Here is a 20,437-nt window from a genome sequence, read left to right as displayed (position 1 = left end):
AATGGGGTATAATTGGTATATCTAAACCTTTGGTCTATGTTTGATATATCCCAGTAGTATTCACTTTAAAAATGTTCTTCAGCTTTTGATAAAGAGATGTTATGGGTTTCTGTTATGGATTCCATCAACCATAGCATCTCAGATATCTTTGAAGTAGCCAATGTATCTGATCTATATCGAGCCATTAAAATATGCTTAAGTTGAAAATACTGCCAGTGTTGTGAAATACTTGCTCATCCTATTTCAGATGAAAAAGGATATTTCATCCTCTCCAATATGAGATTCTTGCAAAAATACAACATCCAATATTTAAAGAACTAGATAGAATCTTTGTACATTTAAGGATGTTTTGCATTCCTCTCACTTTCCAACTCAATATCCTTAAGTTCAGCATATGAAAAATTTAAATACAATATAATTATACATAAAAACCATAGAAAGTAAGCCACCCTTGAAAGCATTAAAAAGTAGCATTATGGATTTAAGGATAAATAATATATGGCTGCAAAGAATTATTATGAAAATAACCAGGAACAAAAGAAACTGTACCCAGAATTTTTTTTTGTCATATCAGTATATATAGGCATTAAAATTAAAATTAAAAGCATAAAACAAAAATACTTACACAAAAAGAAATTAAAACAACCAAATAAATAAAAACAATGACTTCCACAGAGAACAAGTTCACCACCTCAACCACCTTAGCTCCCATTTCCTCCCTACCCTTTTTAATAAAAATTAAAATTAACAACATTGTGCTTAGAACAAGACCCAGCAGAGGGCAATGCTGACTAACTCAAAACAAATCAATGAAATTACCTGAGGAAGTGTAGTCATTTCAAGATAGCAAGATTCAGTCAAGCACAGTAAAAAATGTCAGTGCTGGTCAGGATCCATAAAATGCTTGATCTGGTCAGAGATCGTGAGACAGAAAATTGCAGAAAACAAGAAAACAAACGTTGATTTTCTTTAGTAAAGGAAGTGGAGGAACAGTCCTTCCTCAAAGAGATTGAAGCAGGTGAAATATTGGGGAAATATTTAAATTTTATGCCCTTTAAAGTTACGTGAATAGATATCATGAATGGCCACAACATGAAATTTGATAATAATCTGAAAATTCATGGCAAAAGAGATAATATAAAATGAGAAAGATGGCGAAGCATCTCTAAAAGGGCTTTGTGAAACAGAAACAAATATATGCTGACTAATTCTGTTGGTGTGTGCTGTCTGGAAAAAGCATGGATCAGGGAACGAGAGAAGAGTTTTTAACACTTATTAGGTCCATGGCACTGTTCCTCTTTCTTGGTCTATTTGGAGAGTAATGATCTGAAATCATAGCAAATTTTAGGATGCGAGTTTATTGCATAAATTCCAGCCTTGAAAACAGGCAGGCACGTTTTGGTCAATAATAGGTAACACTAAGCAGTAACATGTTGACCCTGAATCACCAGCGAAACTGACTTTGTAGAATAACCTAAAATGTGAAAATAATTTACCATATTTTTCAGTCTATAAGACACAACACCCCCCCAAAAAAGTGGGTGGAAATGATTGTGTGTTTTATAGAGCGAATGTTGCTGAAGCTCCACCACCCACTGGTCCCCACTCTTCGGCCTCCATACGTCCTGTTTTCAGCCCGTTCCAGGTGGTAGGGATTGCTGCTGCTGCCTATTGCCGCTGCTTGCTGCCGCTGCTTGCTGCCGCTTGATTGGTAATCAGCAGCAGTGATCGGCTGCAGCGGCAATCCCTGCTGCCTGAAATGGGTTGAAAACAGGATGTGTGGAAGTCAAAAACAGGGTGTGTGGAGACTGAAAATAGGATGTGTGGAGGCTGAAAATGAGGCCTGCAGAGGCTGAAAACGAGACACGCTAAGGCGGCAATAGGTGGCGGCGATCAGCTGTTCCATAGCCTGGAACAGCTGATTAGAGGTATTCCAGGAGGCCGATCCAACGGTCAATCAGCTGCTCGTACGAAATCAGGCTGCGATAATATGCTGAAGCTGACCAGGTTGTTTGCTGCTTGCTGCAAGGATGATGAATACCGATGGATGCTGGGAGGCAGAGGCAGATTTATTTTTCTTGTTTTCCTCCCCAATTGCTCGGGGCATCTTATGGTCCGGAGCATCTTATAGTGCAAAAAATATGGTAATTTTTTTATTGGAATACTTGGGCTAAGCAGGGATCAATACATTAAATCAGACAATTTCTTATGGTTCTTTTAAAGACTTCAAAATTACTTGTTGATTATGACTACACTTGGCCCTAGACAATCAAAACATGCAAAAGCTAAACAGTATTGCCTGGATACATTTTTAGGTTAAATCAACAGAAGCATAATTTTTAAACTGCAGAAAGCAATACTTTTACTTTATATTAGTGACATCAGATTAATCTCAACTATGGTGTCCCATTCTGGACACCCCACTTTAAAATGAATTCAAAGAAATTGGGACAGGTTCAGAACATGGCAAGTAAGATGACCGAAAGACCACAAATCCTATAAAGGAAGGTAAAAAGAGATGGGTTTGAGAAAGACACGAATGCACAAATTTTTTATAATTTTACCAGTGGAGAAAAAACATAGATAAGTAGTTGCCCTTTAATGCTGTCTGAATATTCTAATTTTTGGTTAGATTCAAATTTTATATATCTATCTTTTTCTGAAACTAAGGATAACACAAAATATAATAACCCAGCACACCTGAATTCCTCTGAAACAAGTTTGTGGATTACAAAAAGTTCCTGCCCTTTCCCGCCACTGGCATCTTTTAGAACAAAAACTAAAAAATTTCATATTCAGTGGCTGGATTCACCCATCATAATACATCATGAATTGTTTAACAGGTTTGCTTGAATAAGGAATGATTGGCCAGACTCATGCATACATTAAATCACAATGAAGCTAGCTACATTATGGCTTAATGTAGCACATAGCTGCAATAATTCTAAATAATGTTAATTTTGTGTGACTGTTTTTACACCTGTAAATAGCTCTCATGAGAAGGATAAACATTATTGAAACGACAGGAATTTGGGAAAAGGAGTTTATTTTTTTCCCCTTATGACCTGTTGCAGTGGAAATTACCTCTGGGAGATGTTATTTTCATTACAAGAAATATTCCGATTTACAGCAGTGAAATTTCTTCCAATATAAAGAAAAGCTTAGCTTGAAGGAATAATTTTCAGCCTTATAAAACAAAAAGTATTACGTCTGATCCAGTACAACATGGTCCAATCCTGGTTTAACAGATTAACAGAGTTGGAAGGGACCTTCTAGTCCCTTGGAAGGGTCATGTAGTCCAACCACCTGCCCAAGCAGGAGATTCTACACCATTTCCGACAAATGGCAGTCCAATCTCTTCTTAAAAGCCTCCAGTGATGAAGCTCTCACAACTTCTGAAGACAAGCTGTTCCGTTGGTTGATTGTTCCCACTTTCAGAAAGTTTCTTCTTATTTCTAGGTTGAATATTAAGTGGTTTCTTCCACTTAATATCCACTTAATCTAAGGGACGCACAAGATACCAAAATATTATTTAGCTGTGTGCATCTTATAAAAATTACACTGTAGCCTCCCTTCATTTTGATTTCTAATGAGGACCTGGATGTTCCATCTGACTTTCATTCAAAATAATCATAAAAACAAAACAAAACCCCTTTACGTTTCTATTTAATTCTAAGAAAATATATACCATAGGTCATTTAATTCAAGTTGTCTTAACTGGTACATCTTTCAATAACTAAAACCATACAATTCCCTGTATAATTAAGAATTTGTACGGTTATTGAAGATAAATATAAAGACCTCTCTTTTCTGGAATGTCCGTCTGCTGTCTTATAATAAGAAACAAGTCTGCAAGAAGAATATGAAATTATATTTTATGCTTGAAACTGAAGAAGCTGAAATGCCTTCTTTTGCATTGACTTGGGACCACAGATCCCAAAAGAGCTTTCAAATTCAAAACAAATATTTCTCATGTAATAAATGATGATTTATTACTTTCCAAACATCTATAATGCATCCAAAAGCATTAGTCCAAATTATAAAGTCTTGTTGAGGATGTAACTGGCGATTAACTTGACTGCTAGCATTATCTCCTGGCAAGTTGGCTTGATCTGGGATTCAGGGAGAAGGAATCCATATTTGCCTTTATCACGAAGCTCAAAGGTGAAGGAATATTTGATTCCCTGGTTGAATACCCAGTCATCGGAACAACCAGACGAAAGATCTGTAAAGCAAGACACAACAAATGGAACGACAGGAAATATAGCAGGGGAAAAAAGAGAAAGAAAAACAAAACAATAAATGTGAAGGTATGATACTGGTGTTTGAATAATTTTAAGAGGACAAGATTGTTGTTCACTTGTGGAGGCCCTGAGAAAAGTCAAATGTTACTTCCATTTTAAAAATAGGATCAGGAATCATAAGTTATGAAAGCCCTCTCAGAACTTGGAAAGCTGCTGCCAGTAATAAAAATGGAGGTAGATGGAAAAACAGTTTATATAGGATGCTATAGGAATTCAATGGAGCTGTGGTGGCATAGTGGTTAGAATGTAGTATTGCAGGCTATTTCTGCCAACTGCCAGTAGTTCAATCCTGACCAGCTCAAGGTTGACTCAGGCTTCTGAGGTGGGTAAAATGAGGACCCAGGTTGTTGAGGGCAATTTGCAATTTGCTGATTCTGAAAATAGTTTAGAGAGTGTTATAAAGCACTATGAAGCAGTATAGAAGTCTAATTACTAGTCTATTGTTATGGCTCAGTTGCCTGCTTCTTTTCTAAAAGGAGAGAAACAAATAAACATTACTGAAATCAGTAATGTGGGATTAATCTATTATTAATCTCTTAGAGATATCATTCATTTACACTCATGGACTTTTATGCATTCACTGGCTATCTCCATTTAGATCCGCATCTGTTTTAGCCATCTTGATCTGTTTTTCCTCTCTCCATTTAGTGCTCCTACAAAAAAGTCAAGATGAGCTCTGTCAGAACCTGCTGAATAGCACCCGTGGTACAGTTAGTCCTCAGTAAATGACCATAATTGAGATTGGTAACTCCAATGCCAATGTTGTAAAGTGAAAAATCATGTGACCAATTTAAGATGGCAGTTCTGGTTGTGGGTTATTAAGTGAATTATACACTGCCATTAAGCACAATATCAGAAACTTACTGCAATTTGCAACAACTTGCCTTCTTCTCCATTCACTTTGCTTGTTGGAAGCTTGCAAATGGCAATTTCTGATTGCAGTGATGCTGTAATTGCAGCATCTTCAAGGAGATCCCTGCACTGTTGTAACTTTAAATGGTTGGTGAAGAAGTGATCATTAACCAAGGACTACCTGTATTTTCCACAAGTGCTACATCTCCACACTACTGTTTTTTCTTCTACTCAGGGGAAGAAAGCCCTATCGCTATCCAGCATTACTTACAAAGGATGTAATATGTCTTTTGACAATGTGTAAAATACGTACAGATAGTAGATGCTGATGTTCCATACTTATACACTTTACCATACAGGCTGGCTATAGCTTTGACAGCTCTTTTTGCAAGTTCATTCTAGTATCAAACAAAGAAGAAACCAGCATCAATGGGAGCAAAATAGATAGATCTTAAAAGTAAACTTCCTATATACTTTTTTGAGCCACAGAATCTAAAACCCCTGGATGAATTTTGCTTATCTCAGTTATGGTTCACTGAATTTTTCATCTTATTGGTCTCATTTTTTTAAATTTCCATTGCTTATGAATTCAGCAAAAAAAAATTCACACAAATATTCATATGAATTGTTCTAATTTTAGCTTGTTCTAGAAGTGTGTAGTTGTAATATTCCCAGTGTGTAATTTTTGTAAGAACAATTTAAATTATATCAAAATTCTGAGAAATGCAGATTTCATCATGCTTGTATATTCTGGATATATTTGGCAGGTCAAAAAATGCCGTATGTGATTAAAAATGGGCCTTTCTCACCTTTCCTACTCAAGCTGAAGGAGTGCTGATTCTTTTTTCCTCATTGAGAGTCACACTTGGTTTTTGAGTAGGATTTTGGGATTAAACTCCTTGCACAAAGAAGCAAGTTGGGGGCAGGGCAAAAATCAAACTTGATTTAATTTATTGATAGGTAATGCAAATTATGTTCATAAAATCAATTGCCAGATATTTAAAAAATACTCCTGTTTCATCACATTAAATTTAACAATTTGGTATTAATTTTTGGTGGGAATGACAAGCCAAATGAAGTCCTAGGTTTTCTGGATGTGAATTTCTTAGATAGATACACAAGATGGGAGTCCATCTCAAATTACTAAAGAATTATGTTGGTTGAGCACAAAGCATACAGAGTCAAATTAGAAGTGTTGGGAAATGGGACAACTGTAATGCCTTCATACCAATTCATTATAATTTTCTGTCTTCTCATAGGTATAACCAAAAGGGAACAATATCATCTGAGAGTAAGAATGCATGGTGAAGTAGCCCTTGATTGAAGAAAGATGGCTACGAATGAATGAGGCAACTGCTTTAGTTTCTGGTTCAGATTCTGGTGCAGATCCACAATATGTTTCTTCACAGGGATTTCTGGAAGAATCAGCAACTGTTGGGGGAAAGAACACTTTGATTTTATTACACAGTTAAGTTGATCCTGGCTACCATAGAGATTATTGATAAAGGTTTATCAGTAGATTAACAGAGTTGGAAGGCACCTTTTAGGTCATCTAGTCCAACTCCCCGCCCAAGCAAGAGACCCTACACCATTTCTGACAAATGGTAGTCCCATCTCTTCTTGAAAGTCTCAAGTGATGAAGCTCCCACAACTTCTGAAGGCAAGCTGTTCCATTGATTGATTTTTCCCACTGTCAGAAATTTTCTCCTTATTTCTGGGTTGAATCTCTCCTTGTTCAGTTTCCATCCATTATTCCTTGTCTGGCCTACAGGTGCTTTGGAAAATAATTTGACCCCTTCCTCTCTGTGGCAGCCCCTCAAATATTGGAACACTGCTATAATGTGTCCCCAGACCTTCTCTTCACCAGCCTAGCCATGCCCAGTTTCTGTAACCGTTCTTCATATGTTTTAGTCTCCAGTCCCCTAATCATCCTGGTTGCTCTTCTCTAAATTTTTTCTAGAGTCTCAAAATCTATTTTTAACAAAGCATTTAACCTATAGCAGTGAAATTGTAGACTACATCCAGAGAAATAGCTTGTATAGTATAAAAATAAAATACTATCTTGATCAGTCAGAAAAGATTAAAACACACTTAAACACATACAATAAAAGCATGAAAAAAATGAAGAAAAGAAAGGGTTTATTCCCTTTTAATTGGAAGCATGAGCATTACAATTTTGATGGCAAGTTACATCACTAAGTTTTGGTGACAAATTGCAATAGGATTCTGGGAAGTGTACAATGCTACCTTACCTCCTTTAGATAAATTAACTAAAACGGAAGAATAACAGTCCAGAGTTTTGTACTTCTCACAGTAGTCAAGAAATGAGTGTCAACACTGATTCAATGTATGGTATGATGGTAACCAATATTAAACCAATATTAAAACAGTTTCCTCCATTGTTTAGGTCTTGGTATGGAGGTCAAAACAGTTATAGGCATTTGAGTTACATAGGAAAACAAAAAGTATGAAAGTTTATAATACATTTCATTTCCCCCAGAGCTTCTAAATTCTTAATGGAGGATCTCTTACACTTGAGATAGTCATTCCTATAAAATAAACTCTCCCCAGCATCTTTTTTCAATGATATTAGTCATTAAGCTTATTTTCCCCATAAAGTCTAGGTCTAAAATTCTGCCATGATCCTAATCCTTTCCAGTGTTGTTTTATAACTTGTCTTACTGCTATTAAGACCAAAGAGTTAATGTTTTACTGTTTACAATTTATTCTCCACACTAAATATAATTTCACTTGTAGTCCTTAAAATGGTGCTTTTGTTATCAGTCCTATTTGAAGAATTGTATCCAAAATGTATGTACTGCTTTATAAAAGTAACAAAAATAAAGGCCTATTCTTTTATCTTTTTATCTCCAGCATGAAATTGATGAAAGTACAACTTTGGTGATAATAAAAATGAAAAATTTAGTTCCTAAATTCATTAAACATGCTATTTTCAATCCAACTCTTTTTGATTTGCTCTAAAGGTCTAGTGGCAATCTAAGTAATTTTACTGAAACACCATCTAGATTAGTCATATGAAAAAAATAACATGTAGTAGATGTACATAATGTTACAAAGGCTACTTACTACTCCATGCAACATCAAAGTTCCTATTGATGTCAACACCAATGCAGTTACTCTGGGATGCATTAGAACGATTCTTTCTCCAGAAACGATTCTGCTGGACAAAAATCATTTAGGGACTTCAATCTGACCCATATATATTTCTGTATGTTTTCTCTTTGTTTATACTAATATAAAGTGGAATGCATTAATTGTCTGCAGAAAGGCAATGCGATGAAAAGCAGGACAGTGTGTTGAGTGAGCTTTGCTTTGGTAGCCTGATTCCGCTATTTAGCTGCTAACTCTTTGCTATGCAGTTCAGATAAAAAGTTTGTTCAAGTGCTCTGTTAAAGAATGCAGAGAAGAAGAGAAGCATCCTCGGATCCATTAAGCGAATGTCCCTAATGAAGACCTTATAAGTAGAAAAAGGCCCATCTAAGGTTTGGGTCTGTCAAGTTTCCCTGATTAAACTGATCTCTAACACTTCACAGCTTATCTGGACTTTTGGCCTTAACCTGGTAGAAATTTCAAAGGCATGGCTTGATTAGATTAAAATGTACAGTATTTCAAACCCATTAGTAGGCATATAGAACAACAGGTTTCTTACTACATAGAAAAATATCAGGAACTTTAAATTCAAGAAGCCTTATTTTGTCCTTCTGAATTAATAGTTTCTTGATGCAGTTCTTGGTGGCCTTAAATCTGTCTGGTTCTTGCCTTAGCAGGATCTAATCTTATAAGATTGATATCTAAAATGGTTAGATATGTTTCAAACATGGCAGTAAAACTAATTCATTAGTTTTCTCAATAACGGTTTATCCGCACTTATCCATTTAGCAGGTCACTGGTCTTACTAAGCACCCATCTCCTGCTTCACTATTAATATTATATTGATAGAAACATTATGTGGCTTGGTAACTGTAACCACATTCAGTGAAATCTAACTGCATTTAGATTTGTTCCACTGTAAATTCTTTGCAGTCTTTTCTCATTAGTGCCAGGATATTAAAGAGACCAAGACCCAAGCAACACCCTAACCCTAACCCCAACCTTCAGACTTCTTTTTTAGAGTCTTGTAAAAGTGTCTTTGTGTGTGTGTGTGCGTGCACGCAGGAGGCATATTACAAAACCACTAAAATCAAATGTAAAAACCAGCTAAAACAGTTAAATCACAAACATAAGGAAAACAAGTTTGTGAAGGATTAATTTTAAGATGTCATACATGGTGCAAACAATGCCCAGGTTCTCTGGTCTCAAGGAATCTCCGGGCCGGGCAAAAAAAGCCATGTTTTGAGAACTTTGCAAAAGACCATGACGAATGGGGCTAATCTCACTTTAGGAGGAATAATGTTCTAGAGAGCAGGTGCCCAACAGAAGATGCTCATCTCCAGTCAACTCCTCAATGGATAGAACCTGCAGCATGCCTCCCCTGCTGAACCTGATGGGATGTGTAGAAATAAATGGGGAGAGGTAGGTGGTCCTTCGATAACCTGGCCCCCATGCCTTTTAGGCAGTGGTGAAATCCAATTTTTTTTACTACCAGTTCTATGGGCATGGCTTAGTGGGTGTGGTGTGGCTTGGTGGGTGTGTCAGGGGAAGGATACTACAAAATCTCCATTCCCACCCCACTCCTGGGGAAAGGATATTGCAAAATCTCCATTCCCACCCCACTTTGGGGCCAGCCAGAGATGGTATTTGCTGATTCTCCGAACTACTCAAAATTTTCACTACCCACTCTCCAAAACCTGTCAGAACCTGCTAGATTTCACCTCTGCTTGTAGAGGTTTAAAGGTCAAAACCAGCATCTTGAAAAGCAAACCAGCAACCAATGCAGCTTATGGAGCAGATATGTGTCCTTTTAGAAACACCCATAACTGCTCATGTTGCTACATACAATTTTTCTTTTTCTCCAGTCTCTTTGATTTTGGCAGGAAGCTGGTTGAATTTATTAGATCTGAAGCAAATATATATAATTTAAAAGAGATATTGAACTAAGCTGAATCTGGTGGCTTGGAGTTATGTTACAGTTTGATGAAATAATGATAGATAGATAGATAGATAGATAGATAGATAGATAGATAGATAGATAGATAGAAATAGATATACAGTAGATGGATATAGATAGATATTGCTGTATTACTTTTTCCAACTCATTTTAGTGGACTATTCTACTTTTGATCAAATGAATACACTGAATACATTTGTTAGTATGCAAAATTTCTATTGTATTCAGAACTGAAATATCATCAAAGGATGTTCACTTCATAATGGCAGAAAATTCTGCATTTCATACTTAAAGTGGTCTTCAAAATGATAAAATAGGGATGAGGATCCTATGAAGCTCTGCGGTCACAGATCCCCATTTCCCCATATATGATACAAAGCTGGCTATCTATTGATCTAGGTGCATTAAAAATGTGCAAGAAGGCCAGCAGGATTTAAAATCTAACAGATTATCAACACCCCCCCCCCACTTTGTGAAATTATGGATTATATGCTTTTGAAACAGCAGGCAAGAGAGAGGAGTTCTAATATATGCTTTTTTGCCTCTCAAAATAAAAGTTGAATTTTAACTGATGAAATTGGAATGCTTGGTTCAAGGAGCATAGGAACATGTTTTAGGTGCTAGACAGAGATTATGTTGTTAAAAAGTATGAACAATACCTGACTCCAGCTCCAGACATAGCCATCTACATTGACTATAGGAACGATATAGAAATTCATGTTATCCAATATGTATGTGATGTCCCTGTCTTTTCCATAGGTGCTGATGGCCTGATAATTTAGAAAACATAACTTTTTAAAGAAAAAAATATTTTTTCTATGATCCTATATACTCAAAAATTTAGGCTCAGTTAGTCTTATAAAATAAAGTATATCTAGAATTGCAGCACTCTTCATCACACTTTATACATTATAGAATCTATTTTCTATATTAATCATGATCAGTGGTGGGATTCAATTTTTTTTACTACCAGTTCTGTGGGTGTGGCTTGATGGGCGTGGCATGGCTTGGTGGGCATGGCCCGGGAAGGATACTGTAAATCTCCATTCCCACCCCACTCCAGGGGAAGGATACTGCAAAATCCCCATTTCGTCCCGATCAGCTGGGACTCAGGAGGCAAAGAATAGATGGGGGGAGGGCCAGTCAGAGGTGGTAGTTACCTGTTCTCTGAACTACTCAAAATTTTCTCCAGAACTGATCAGAACCTGCTGAATACCACCTCTGATCATGATGGACTTTTTTGAGAATGTTTGTTTAGAGGGATATAAAGGTTTAGATCTTGGGAGTTATAGAACATGCAAAGGTCAAAAGATCAAAGTCAGTTTGGTCTAGGGATTAAGGCACCAGGCAAGAAAGCAAGAGATCGTGAGTTTAAATCCCACCTTAGCCTTGAAAGCCAGCTGGGTGACCTTGGGCCAGCCATTCTCTCTTGGCCCAACTACTTCACAGTATTGTTGTTGTGGGGAAAATAGGACGAGGAAAAAGTGTTAGGTGTTTGCTCCTTTGAGTTATGATAAAAATAATAAAGGTGGGATATAACTAGCTAGCTAGCTAGCTAGCTAGCTAGCTAGCTAGCTAACTAACTAACTAACTAACTAACTAACTAACTAACTAACTAACTAAAATTGTGAATGAGTAAGAACTTCCAGGAATACTAGAAGTTGTTTCAACACATTTAGAGCACAGTTAGGGGAAGGCTACTCTTAACAAAAAATCTGAGACAAAAAACCCTTTTCAATTAACCTCTTTCACAAACCACTGACAAAAGGCAGGAGAAATCCACTCTCGTGCGTGAACACCACAATCCATGAAGATGGCCTTTCCTTCTCCACTTTTCTTTCCAATCTGCTTTGAAAACATTTTTCCAAAATAAAAAAAAGGTTTTTAAGAAAGGACACTTCAATGTATTTAAATAGCTTTGCTAATAAGAAAAAAAAAATAAGAGTCTCATTCTAATTCTCATATGAAAAAACACACCTGCAAGTCATTTTTTTCACTGTTGCTTTGTCATTGAAAGAGCAGGAGGACTCTATTATTGGGTTGCCATGTAATGCTCAGTATATTGAACAAAATGACACAATAAGCCAAAGATGCATAACCTTAAACCCCAGGGCAGCTGTGATCTTGAAAGATCTCCAGAAGTCACTGCTCACTTGTAGTGTGATAGAAGCAGAATGTTCTTATATATGTGGAAATAATTGTATTATATATATATTTAATTAATTTCAAATTTATGTGGTGTAAATTAAATGAAAGGAAATATAATTTTTGTCTTAACAACACCCACTATTCATTCTGACCCCATCCGTTATGTAAAATATAATGAGGTATGGAATATTTTATTGGTTCTCCGTTCAGAAAGAAATAATATTTTTGTGTCCTTCACCATAAACCAACTATGATTTATTAATCAGATGGCAGGACTAGTGGAATACAGTAATAAACTAAAACTGAACAAATTGCATGGTTGGTTAGCATGATACATAACTTCATCTTGTGGAGAGCTTGAAGAAGAACTCAGATTGAATCAATTATGCTTACTAATATAAATGTATTACTAAATACATATATTTTGCTATATTTCTCTTGCAGCAACTTTAAGAGTGGAATTTAGTGTGTAAATTTGTGCCTATTGATGATTAATTGATTATGGAATTAACACATTCAGAGGAGGCAATAGATTCAATATCTTTAGAGGAGGACATTTAGTTATCGAAGATTCTGTAATGTTTTCACACTACAGGATACCCACTTCCTTTTTTCTGGTTAATTTTTCTTTGTCTTTGTCTGGCTATTATGTCTCATTAAATGTAAATATTTTTCCTGCATTTGGGATTTTCTGCTAGTGTAAATGTATGGCTGAAATATTTGATCAACATTTATATAAGATCAATGTAACTTTGAGATTTTTGCTATTGGCTCATCTGAATGCAAGAGACCAGTGACTCACTGTAATCTGCTAGTTTTAGAAGTAATCAAATAATTGTTTGAATCCTCTCCAGAGACAGGTGGTGAATTTGGGACGGTGAGTATTTCAACACAATTTCATCTGTTCTTTGCTTGTTTTCCTGAAAAGGTTTTAATACCTGAAGAAGGAAGATGGGTCGATTTTCAAATGTCTTTCCAATCTGGATACGGGAAACCAATGTTGAGTTGCTTTTTGCAATTCTGGCAGTCCAATCAGAAATCTGGATTAAAAAAAAACAACAGATGCTGGAAAAGGATGTGATGAAATGACCTGTAGCCCATGAAATTAAATGAATTTTTTTTTTTAGTTGGACAATGTGCTGGCTGGGGAATTCTGAGAGTTTAAGTCCTCACATACTAAAGTTGCCCAGGTTGTAAAACACTGCTTTAGATGAAGCTTCTGGTAAATACGGTAGAAAAATAGAATCTGTAAACATATTGACAAATCTTTGAAGAAAAATGGCCAGTGGGATAGAGGGCAATTTCTACAGTTCACGTAGTTGTGGCTGTAGCTTAATCCTTGCATGAAATGTGCCAAGTACTACAAAGGTACATGTCCAGTCCTGTGTGAAATTTTTTTGCATGCATTTTTGATAGAATCCTTAGGTAATAGTCTAAACTAGGCCCAGTTTTAGCCAACAACTGCATTCTTCATGCTTCAGAGGATGCATATACATCCAAGCGGCAAACTCAAATAAAATTACAAACAAGTACAAATGGTCCAATCTCTCTCTCTCTCTCTCTCTCTCTCTCTCTCTCTCTTTTTAGTATATGGTGTACATATCAAGGGAAGTTTTATTTATTTTATTTTTTATTTATTTATTTTTTCACACAGTATATATAACCATAAGCATGAAATAACTATACAATATATAAGTATATATACAAGTATGAGTATGTAATAACTATATTAATTGGATATAATGAAAGGAAACAATAGGACAGGAATGGTAGGCATGCTTGTGCTCTTGTGCACGCCCCTTACAGACCTCTTAGGAATGGGGTGAGGTCAATAGTAGACAGTTTTTGGTTGAAGCTTTGGGGATTTTGGGAAGACACCACAGAGTCAGGTAGTGTATTCCAAGCATTAACAACTCTGTTACTGAAGTCATATTTTCTGCAATCAAGATTGGAGCGGTTAACATTAAGCTTAAATCTATTGTGTGCTCATGTATTGTTGCAATTGAAGCTGAAGTAGTCTTCAACAGGAAGGACTTTGTAATAGATGATTCTATGAGTTAAACTCAGGTCATGTCAAAGGCGACGTAGTTCTAAATTTTCTAAACCCAGGATTTCAAGTCTGGTGGCATAAGGTATTTTGTTGTATTCAGAGGAGGGAGAACTCTTCTTGTAAAACATTTCTGGACACGTTCAATTGTATTGATGTCAGAAATGTGGTATGGGTTCCAAACAGTCTACAATGCTTTTTATCACAGAGTAATACTGGCAACCTAAAATTGCTGGTTCATTTTGTTCACGCATGTGCGCTATCCACAGTATGCCACAGAGGGTGAACTAGCTTTGTACTAACTGGCTAACAGCATTTGAAGGATGTCAGGTCATCTATGTTTCTTCCTCCAACCTCGGAAGAATCTAGGCAGGTCCGGCACCTGCATGGAACACTGCTAGATTTTCCCACTGAAGTGGTACCTATTTATCTACTTGCATTTTTACATACTTTTGAACTGCTAGATGGGCAGGAGCTAGGGGCAAATGACAGGAACGCATTTCGCCATGTGGTATCATTAGTCAAACTGCTGGAGTGCCGACCATTTCTGGCTGACAAATCCAGTGTCATTAATCTGTTGCATTACCACACCCACTTCCCAGTGTCTCTGATAAATTGGGATTCCTTCTGATGAAGAATACTTCCTTTGTAGAATGTCATATAAATTCTGTACCTTGTCCCAGTCATTATATTTTTCATAGCTGTGTCCATCGTTCTTGTCACCATCAAGCTGCTTTTTAATGTCTTCTTGTAGGTTGTCAAATACTATTCTACATGATAAAAAATATATCAGACAATTATACTCTGCCTGAGCTCATTTTATTTTTGCATTTTAGACTTGGACTCCAGAATGACTTCGAGCAGCTTATATCAAATTAAAACAATAAAGAAAACGATGCAGAACAGCAAGAAATATCCTGCATTTAGTCAAATCCACACCAACAAAAATGTCATCTGCAGACTTTGATTTACCTTAGACTGATTCACTGTGTATTTATTTAAACATGCATTAATTATTTAAGGCTTACTGCATGCAGATTTTGTACAACTTTCAAATCATGGCGCCCAGGCAACTTAAATCTGATCCTCAAATTGGCAATAGGCTTAGATGTGACAAACCTGTTTCATTGCTTTCAGTGGTATTTGAATCATTCGTATTTGTTAGAGCAGGCCAGATAATTTTTTAAAAAAGAAGCCATACTTCTTTTCAGATATCTTTCATATTGACTTCACAGGGAGTTTTGCTTGTTGGTCCTGCAGCCATTCTCATTCATGTGAATGAGCTTTTTTGCACAATCCAAGAGAATTGATGTTTTTTTTCCCCAGCAAGGATGCTACAGTGAAGAAGAGCAATTTAACATTTCTATCCAAGAGCACTATTTTCTAATAAGAGAGAATTTATTAATTGAAACACACTGATTCATAAATATATATTAACATAGCATAACAACAGAGTTGTTATGTTACATAGACATATCCTGTGAATGTGGAATCTCTACACAATTTCAAAAGTGCATAGTCACAGACCTATGAAGAGAAGTTTAACTTACTGATAAGGTATGCCATTCTGCTTCAAGACTCTCTCAACAGTATTACTCTGTGCAGCACTGACATGGAAATCTACTTCCATCTCTTTGACTATATGCAGTGCCGAATCTGGGTACCAAAAATCAACCTGCACAGAAAGAAATGCACAAAGAGTTGTGATTGAAAGGAAATGAAAGTTATATCCCCAAATCTGCTGCTGTTCAACTTCTTGGGAAATTTATTTCTCTTCAGTTTTACTTCTGAGAGGAGAATTAAGTTCAGTTTTGGGCAAAGACTTCAGAATACTAATTGTTGATTGCAGTGGTGGGTTGCCCCTGGTTCGGACTGGTTCTATAGAACCGGTAGTAAAACTGGCGGGAGGCTCCTCCCACTTACCCAAATGTCATCAAAACTCTTCTGTGCATGCGCAGAAGCTTCATGCATGGGCACGATGCGAACTGGTAGTAAAGGTAAGTAGAACCCACCCCTGGTTGATTGGTATAATTTGGGAAAATAATTCATCAGTTAAATAAGGTAAGTTTTTATTTTATATGGAGATAGTGAAGACTAAACCAAGTTCATATGTAATGTCTAGTCGTAGTTGAATGCTTTGTGAATACAGAAAGGTAAATCTATTTCTGATCAATGGATTATGTGCCATAAAGTCATTTTTGACTCTAAACGACCATATATCAATCAATTTTAGCTTTATATTTTCATTGTGAATTTCAGGCTACCTTTTCTCTTCTTGAGTGCAATTATGAGAAAGAAACTGAAAGTTTTCATTTCTTGTTTTACTCTCATTGTGTTTTGGTTTTATGTTTAAGACACTGTAAATAATGTTTTAATTAAACAATCAAAAATTAAACTATGACTTGTAATCATTGTTCCTACTACTATGCTAGATTTGGGATATCTTTTCATTGTAAAGTTAGCTGAAAACTATTTGGATTCATACTTTTAACGTTGAAGATGTTAACACTCAAAATAGGCAGGACTGGAGCTGAAAGTGGGCAGAGTTTCAAAAAAGACATTTTCATCCTAGCATTCTCTTTCCCCCACAGGGTGAGATGCAACAGCTGCTGGAATATATAGCAATTATGGTGGAAGTCCCATGAACTAGCAAAGCCACAGATGACAATATTATTCCTGAAATGTAGATGAACAGGATTTTTGTGGGGGAGGGGGGACCCTACTTCTTTTATGCTTGGGTTGTGTGTTTATCATAACCCCGTTGTGCTTACAAAGTTGCCTTTACCAAGGAAATGTCTTTTTCCTTGGTAAAGGAAATCAGCCTACTTATTTATTTATTTAGTGTATGACATATCCTACATGGATTAACAATATACATTAACATTTCACCTAGTAAAACATAATAAAATACAAATGTTAAAAAGATCTATGTTCAAATAGCAATCTCTAGGCCATCTAACCCAGTAGTGGGTTCCACTTACCTTCGCTACTGGTTTGGAATCGGGAGTGCGTGCGTACTCATGCTTGCTTTGCTAGCATGCGGCGTTTCTGTGCATGCTCAGAACCTTCTGTGTATGTGCAGAGCATCCGTGATAACATCCAGGCGGGTGGGTGGAACCTCCTGCCACTACCTGTTTGCCCAAACCAAGGCTAACCAGTAGAAACCCACCACAGATCTAACCATTGAAACGCAGCATTGTTTATATTTAAAAAATAAAACACTGGACCGGCATATGCCCTCAGCTTACAGACGGTCATGTTATGATGTACAGTTTGATATGGGATCCTGTACTCACACTGAGGAGAGGCTACTATGCCCCATTTATACAGAGATTCCTGGCAGATGAGATGTGAGGTGCAAACCTATTCATGATTGTCCATTGCTGATGTGGCATCTTTTTTTGTGGGGTCATTTATATGTGTTCCTATGTTGGCTTTTCATTGGAAATCGATGTTAAAGTTGTTGGGCAAATGTTGTGGCCCACTGAACAATAGTTCGGGAAGAATCTGAGTGTCTGGATTAAAATGCCTAAGGATCCCACTGGACCCATGGCAGATTTCATGGAAGGCCAGTGGCTAGGTGTTGGCATGGAGCTCCAAAGTGGTCTTGTTATGTTGATAGACAGGACTGTCCTTTTCTGTAGTTTTATTTTCATTCTACTGCTAAAAATCAGTGCTGTTAAAGACTTCTGGGGCCCATAAAATGGTTTGTAGCAATAAGCAGCTTCGAGATTGCAGTTTATTCAGTCCCTCTGTAAATCAGCTCAGAATCCTAATGACAATAATTATTAAATTAAGCCAGGAAGAGAACTTTCCAAACAGTCTTATCCTTTTGTGTATTTCTTGGAAGACAACTTAGTTTTGAGAATGCATTCTATAGCCAAGTTCTGCCACAGATTCAGCCTTTGGTAATGGAAAGGCAGAGGGAATCCTTATGGTATTAGATTAATAATGTAATTAGTAATCTAATTCAATTGGAATGATAAAGTTGGAGTCTTTGGCTGTTCTTATTTGGTTCTCATTTGACATTGAATGTTAAAAACCTTGACTTGCAAGATTTTTTTTCTTTTTAAAATCTATATTACACATAGACAATGAGGCAAGTCAAAAGAAAGTCCATGAAAATGTCATCATGTTTTCATCATGTTTATATTCTACTTATAAAGCATTCTTTGTCTAGAAGTAAAATCAGGCTTTACTTAGTTATGAAAAGGGCTAACACCTGACAAATACCTATTTTCTTATTATATACACTATATCGCTTTTAAAGTTTTCCCCTTGTGATTTATAAAAGCCATATTAGGCTGAGAAAAGTATGTGAATGAAAATAAAGTCCCAGAAGATGTTATTGTGGGGCCGATATTGTCTGGGCTTGGAAGTTAAATAGATTCAGGCCTGTTTAGTTCTTGGATGGGAGACCTCTTAGATACTTAGGATTAGCAAATATTAAAGTAAGTAGTCATATAAGCTTTCTAAATAAACAAAAAAAATCCAATAATCGAAAAGCACATTTGTACTGCTGCAAAAAACAAAGCAAAACAAGCAAAACAAAACAACGCGAATTGCACATCCATGAAATCACCAGGAATCCAACTAAACTTGAAAGAGACTTTAAGATAATGTGAATCTTTCAAATTGGCTTTTAATGCCACCCTGGCATGAATCTAATTCTCTTAAGTACTGTATAAGGAGAGAAAATAAACCCATAGGAAATAGTGAGGATATTCATATGGGCAATTGCTAATGTTTGCATCTTCATTCTTACACAGTCATTGTCAGGTAGGCATCACAAGTATGTTTGTGGATGCTTATTAAGAAAATAGGTGTTTTGTCACCCTTCACTAAAATGCGATCTAACATTTAGTGGATAATGGTAATATCCGCTGTGTCTTCCCATTTCTCTAATTTTAGAAATTAACTTACTTTTAAATTTCTGGGGCAGAATTCTTCTGTTGCATCATCTAGATGTTTGAAATTTTAAAATATATGATGAAGGAAATCTTTGTTGCAGAAAAGAAAAAATGTGCAAGCATAATAAGATATTGCAAAGTTTCATACAGGCTTTGGAATAGAGGACAGGTTTTTAACTGAGTTTATTGGACATTTTTTTCTTTTTTTCTTTATCTATTTGTTTATAAATACAAACAAATAAAAAAAGCAAACAGATATGCAAAAAAAAAAGTTCAAAGAGCAAGATGTTACATTCCTCTATTCTCTCATATTGAAATAAAAACAGTGAAGAAAGAAAAAAATAACTTATTGATATATTCTTTCTTCCACTTGCATCCCCACTAACCACAGTTTAAATATTTAAACTTTGTATTAAACATTAGTGACTGTTGTTAGTTTCTCTTTGAGCCCTAAAAACTATACCCCAGCTGTCTAAATCTGCCTTGTGATATATTTTATATTGGGGAGCCGTTCCTGCTTTAATTAAATTTTGATTGTGGATATATACTACCATTTAACAATCCTTTATATATTAAAAAAATTGGAAGCATTCAAAAGAGTCCATTTTCTTCTATTATGCCAAGAATCTGTACTGCATGTATATATCCAGGTTTCTGTATATGCAAAAAGAATACACACACATACTACTTCGATAAATAGAAAATATTCATATATTTTTGAACAGTCATGTATTTTACAAAATTCCTTAAAGGGGCACAAAGCATCTGAGTTCTCACCTTAATGAGGCTTGGCAAGGATTTCATGACGCTTACTTCCTTTTCATTTTGTGGTTTCACACGAAAAACCTTTGCACTTTGGAAGAGAAAGTCAAGCAATGAGCAGTATACCAAGGCATGGAAACAAACAAAAAACCCACAAGACTCTTTGATGATGTAAAAAGACTGTACCTGTCAAATCGTAGAGCAGAAATGAAAACACAAGTAATGGTCATCATGTCCAGAGCCAACAGGGACATCATGGTCCTTTCTCTTTGCTGCTGTTCATCTCTGACATTTTTATTCTTCTGTTTAATGATCAGATAATATCCTCAGAAGATTTCTTTGGATG

At 36.1% G+C, this 20,437-nt stretch overlaps 1 protein-coding gene across 1 annotated transcript; it reads right to left on the bottom strand.

Moving 5' to 3' along the window:
- Positions 1–4,037: 4,037 nt before the first annotated feature.
- On the bottom strand, positions 4,038–20,437 carry LOC131201317 (mast cell carboxypeptidase A-like). The gene is made up of 12 exons (XM_058189136.1): positions 20,278–20,437; positions 20,107–20,182; positions 19,478–19,480; positions 15,970–16,094; positions 15,093–15,189; positions 13,311–13,412; positions 11,968–12,069; positions 10,884–10,994; positions 8,244–8,334; positions 6,385–6,587; positions 5,470–5,554; positions 4,038–4,225 (listed from the first exon to the last, which is right to left on the bottom strand). The coding sequence occupies exons 1-12, from the start codon at positions 20,346–20,348 to the stop codon at positions 4,038–4,040; spliced, it is 1,254 nt and encodes a 417-aa protein (XP_058045119.1). The 5' UTR covers positions 20,349–20,437.

This window comes from Ahaetulla prasina, chromosome 6, assembly GCF_028640845.1.
Source record: "Ahaetulla prasina isolate Xishuangbanna chromosome 6, ASM2864084v1, whole genome shotgun sequence".
NCBI lineage: Eukaryota > Metazoa > Chordata > Lepidosauria > Squamata > Colubridae > Ahaetulla > Ahaetulla prasina.
Note: the sequence above shows the minus strand (reverse complement) of the source record. Positions and strands in the feature narration are given on the sequence as shown.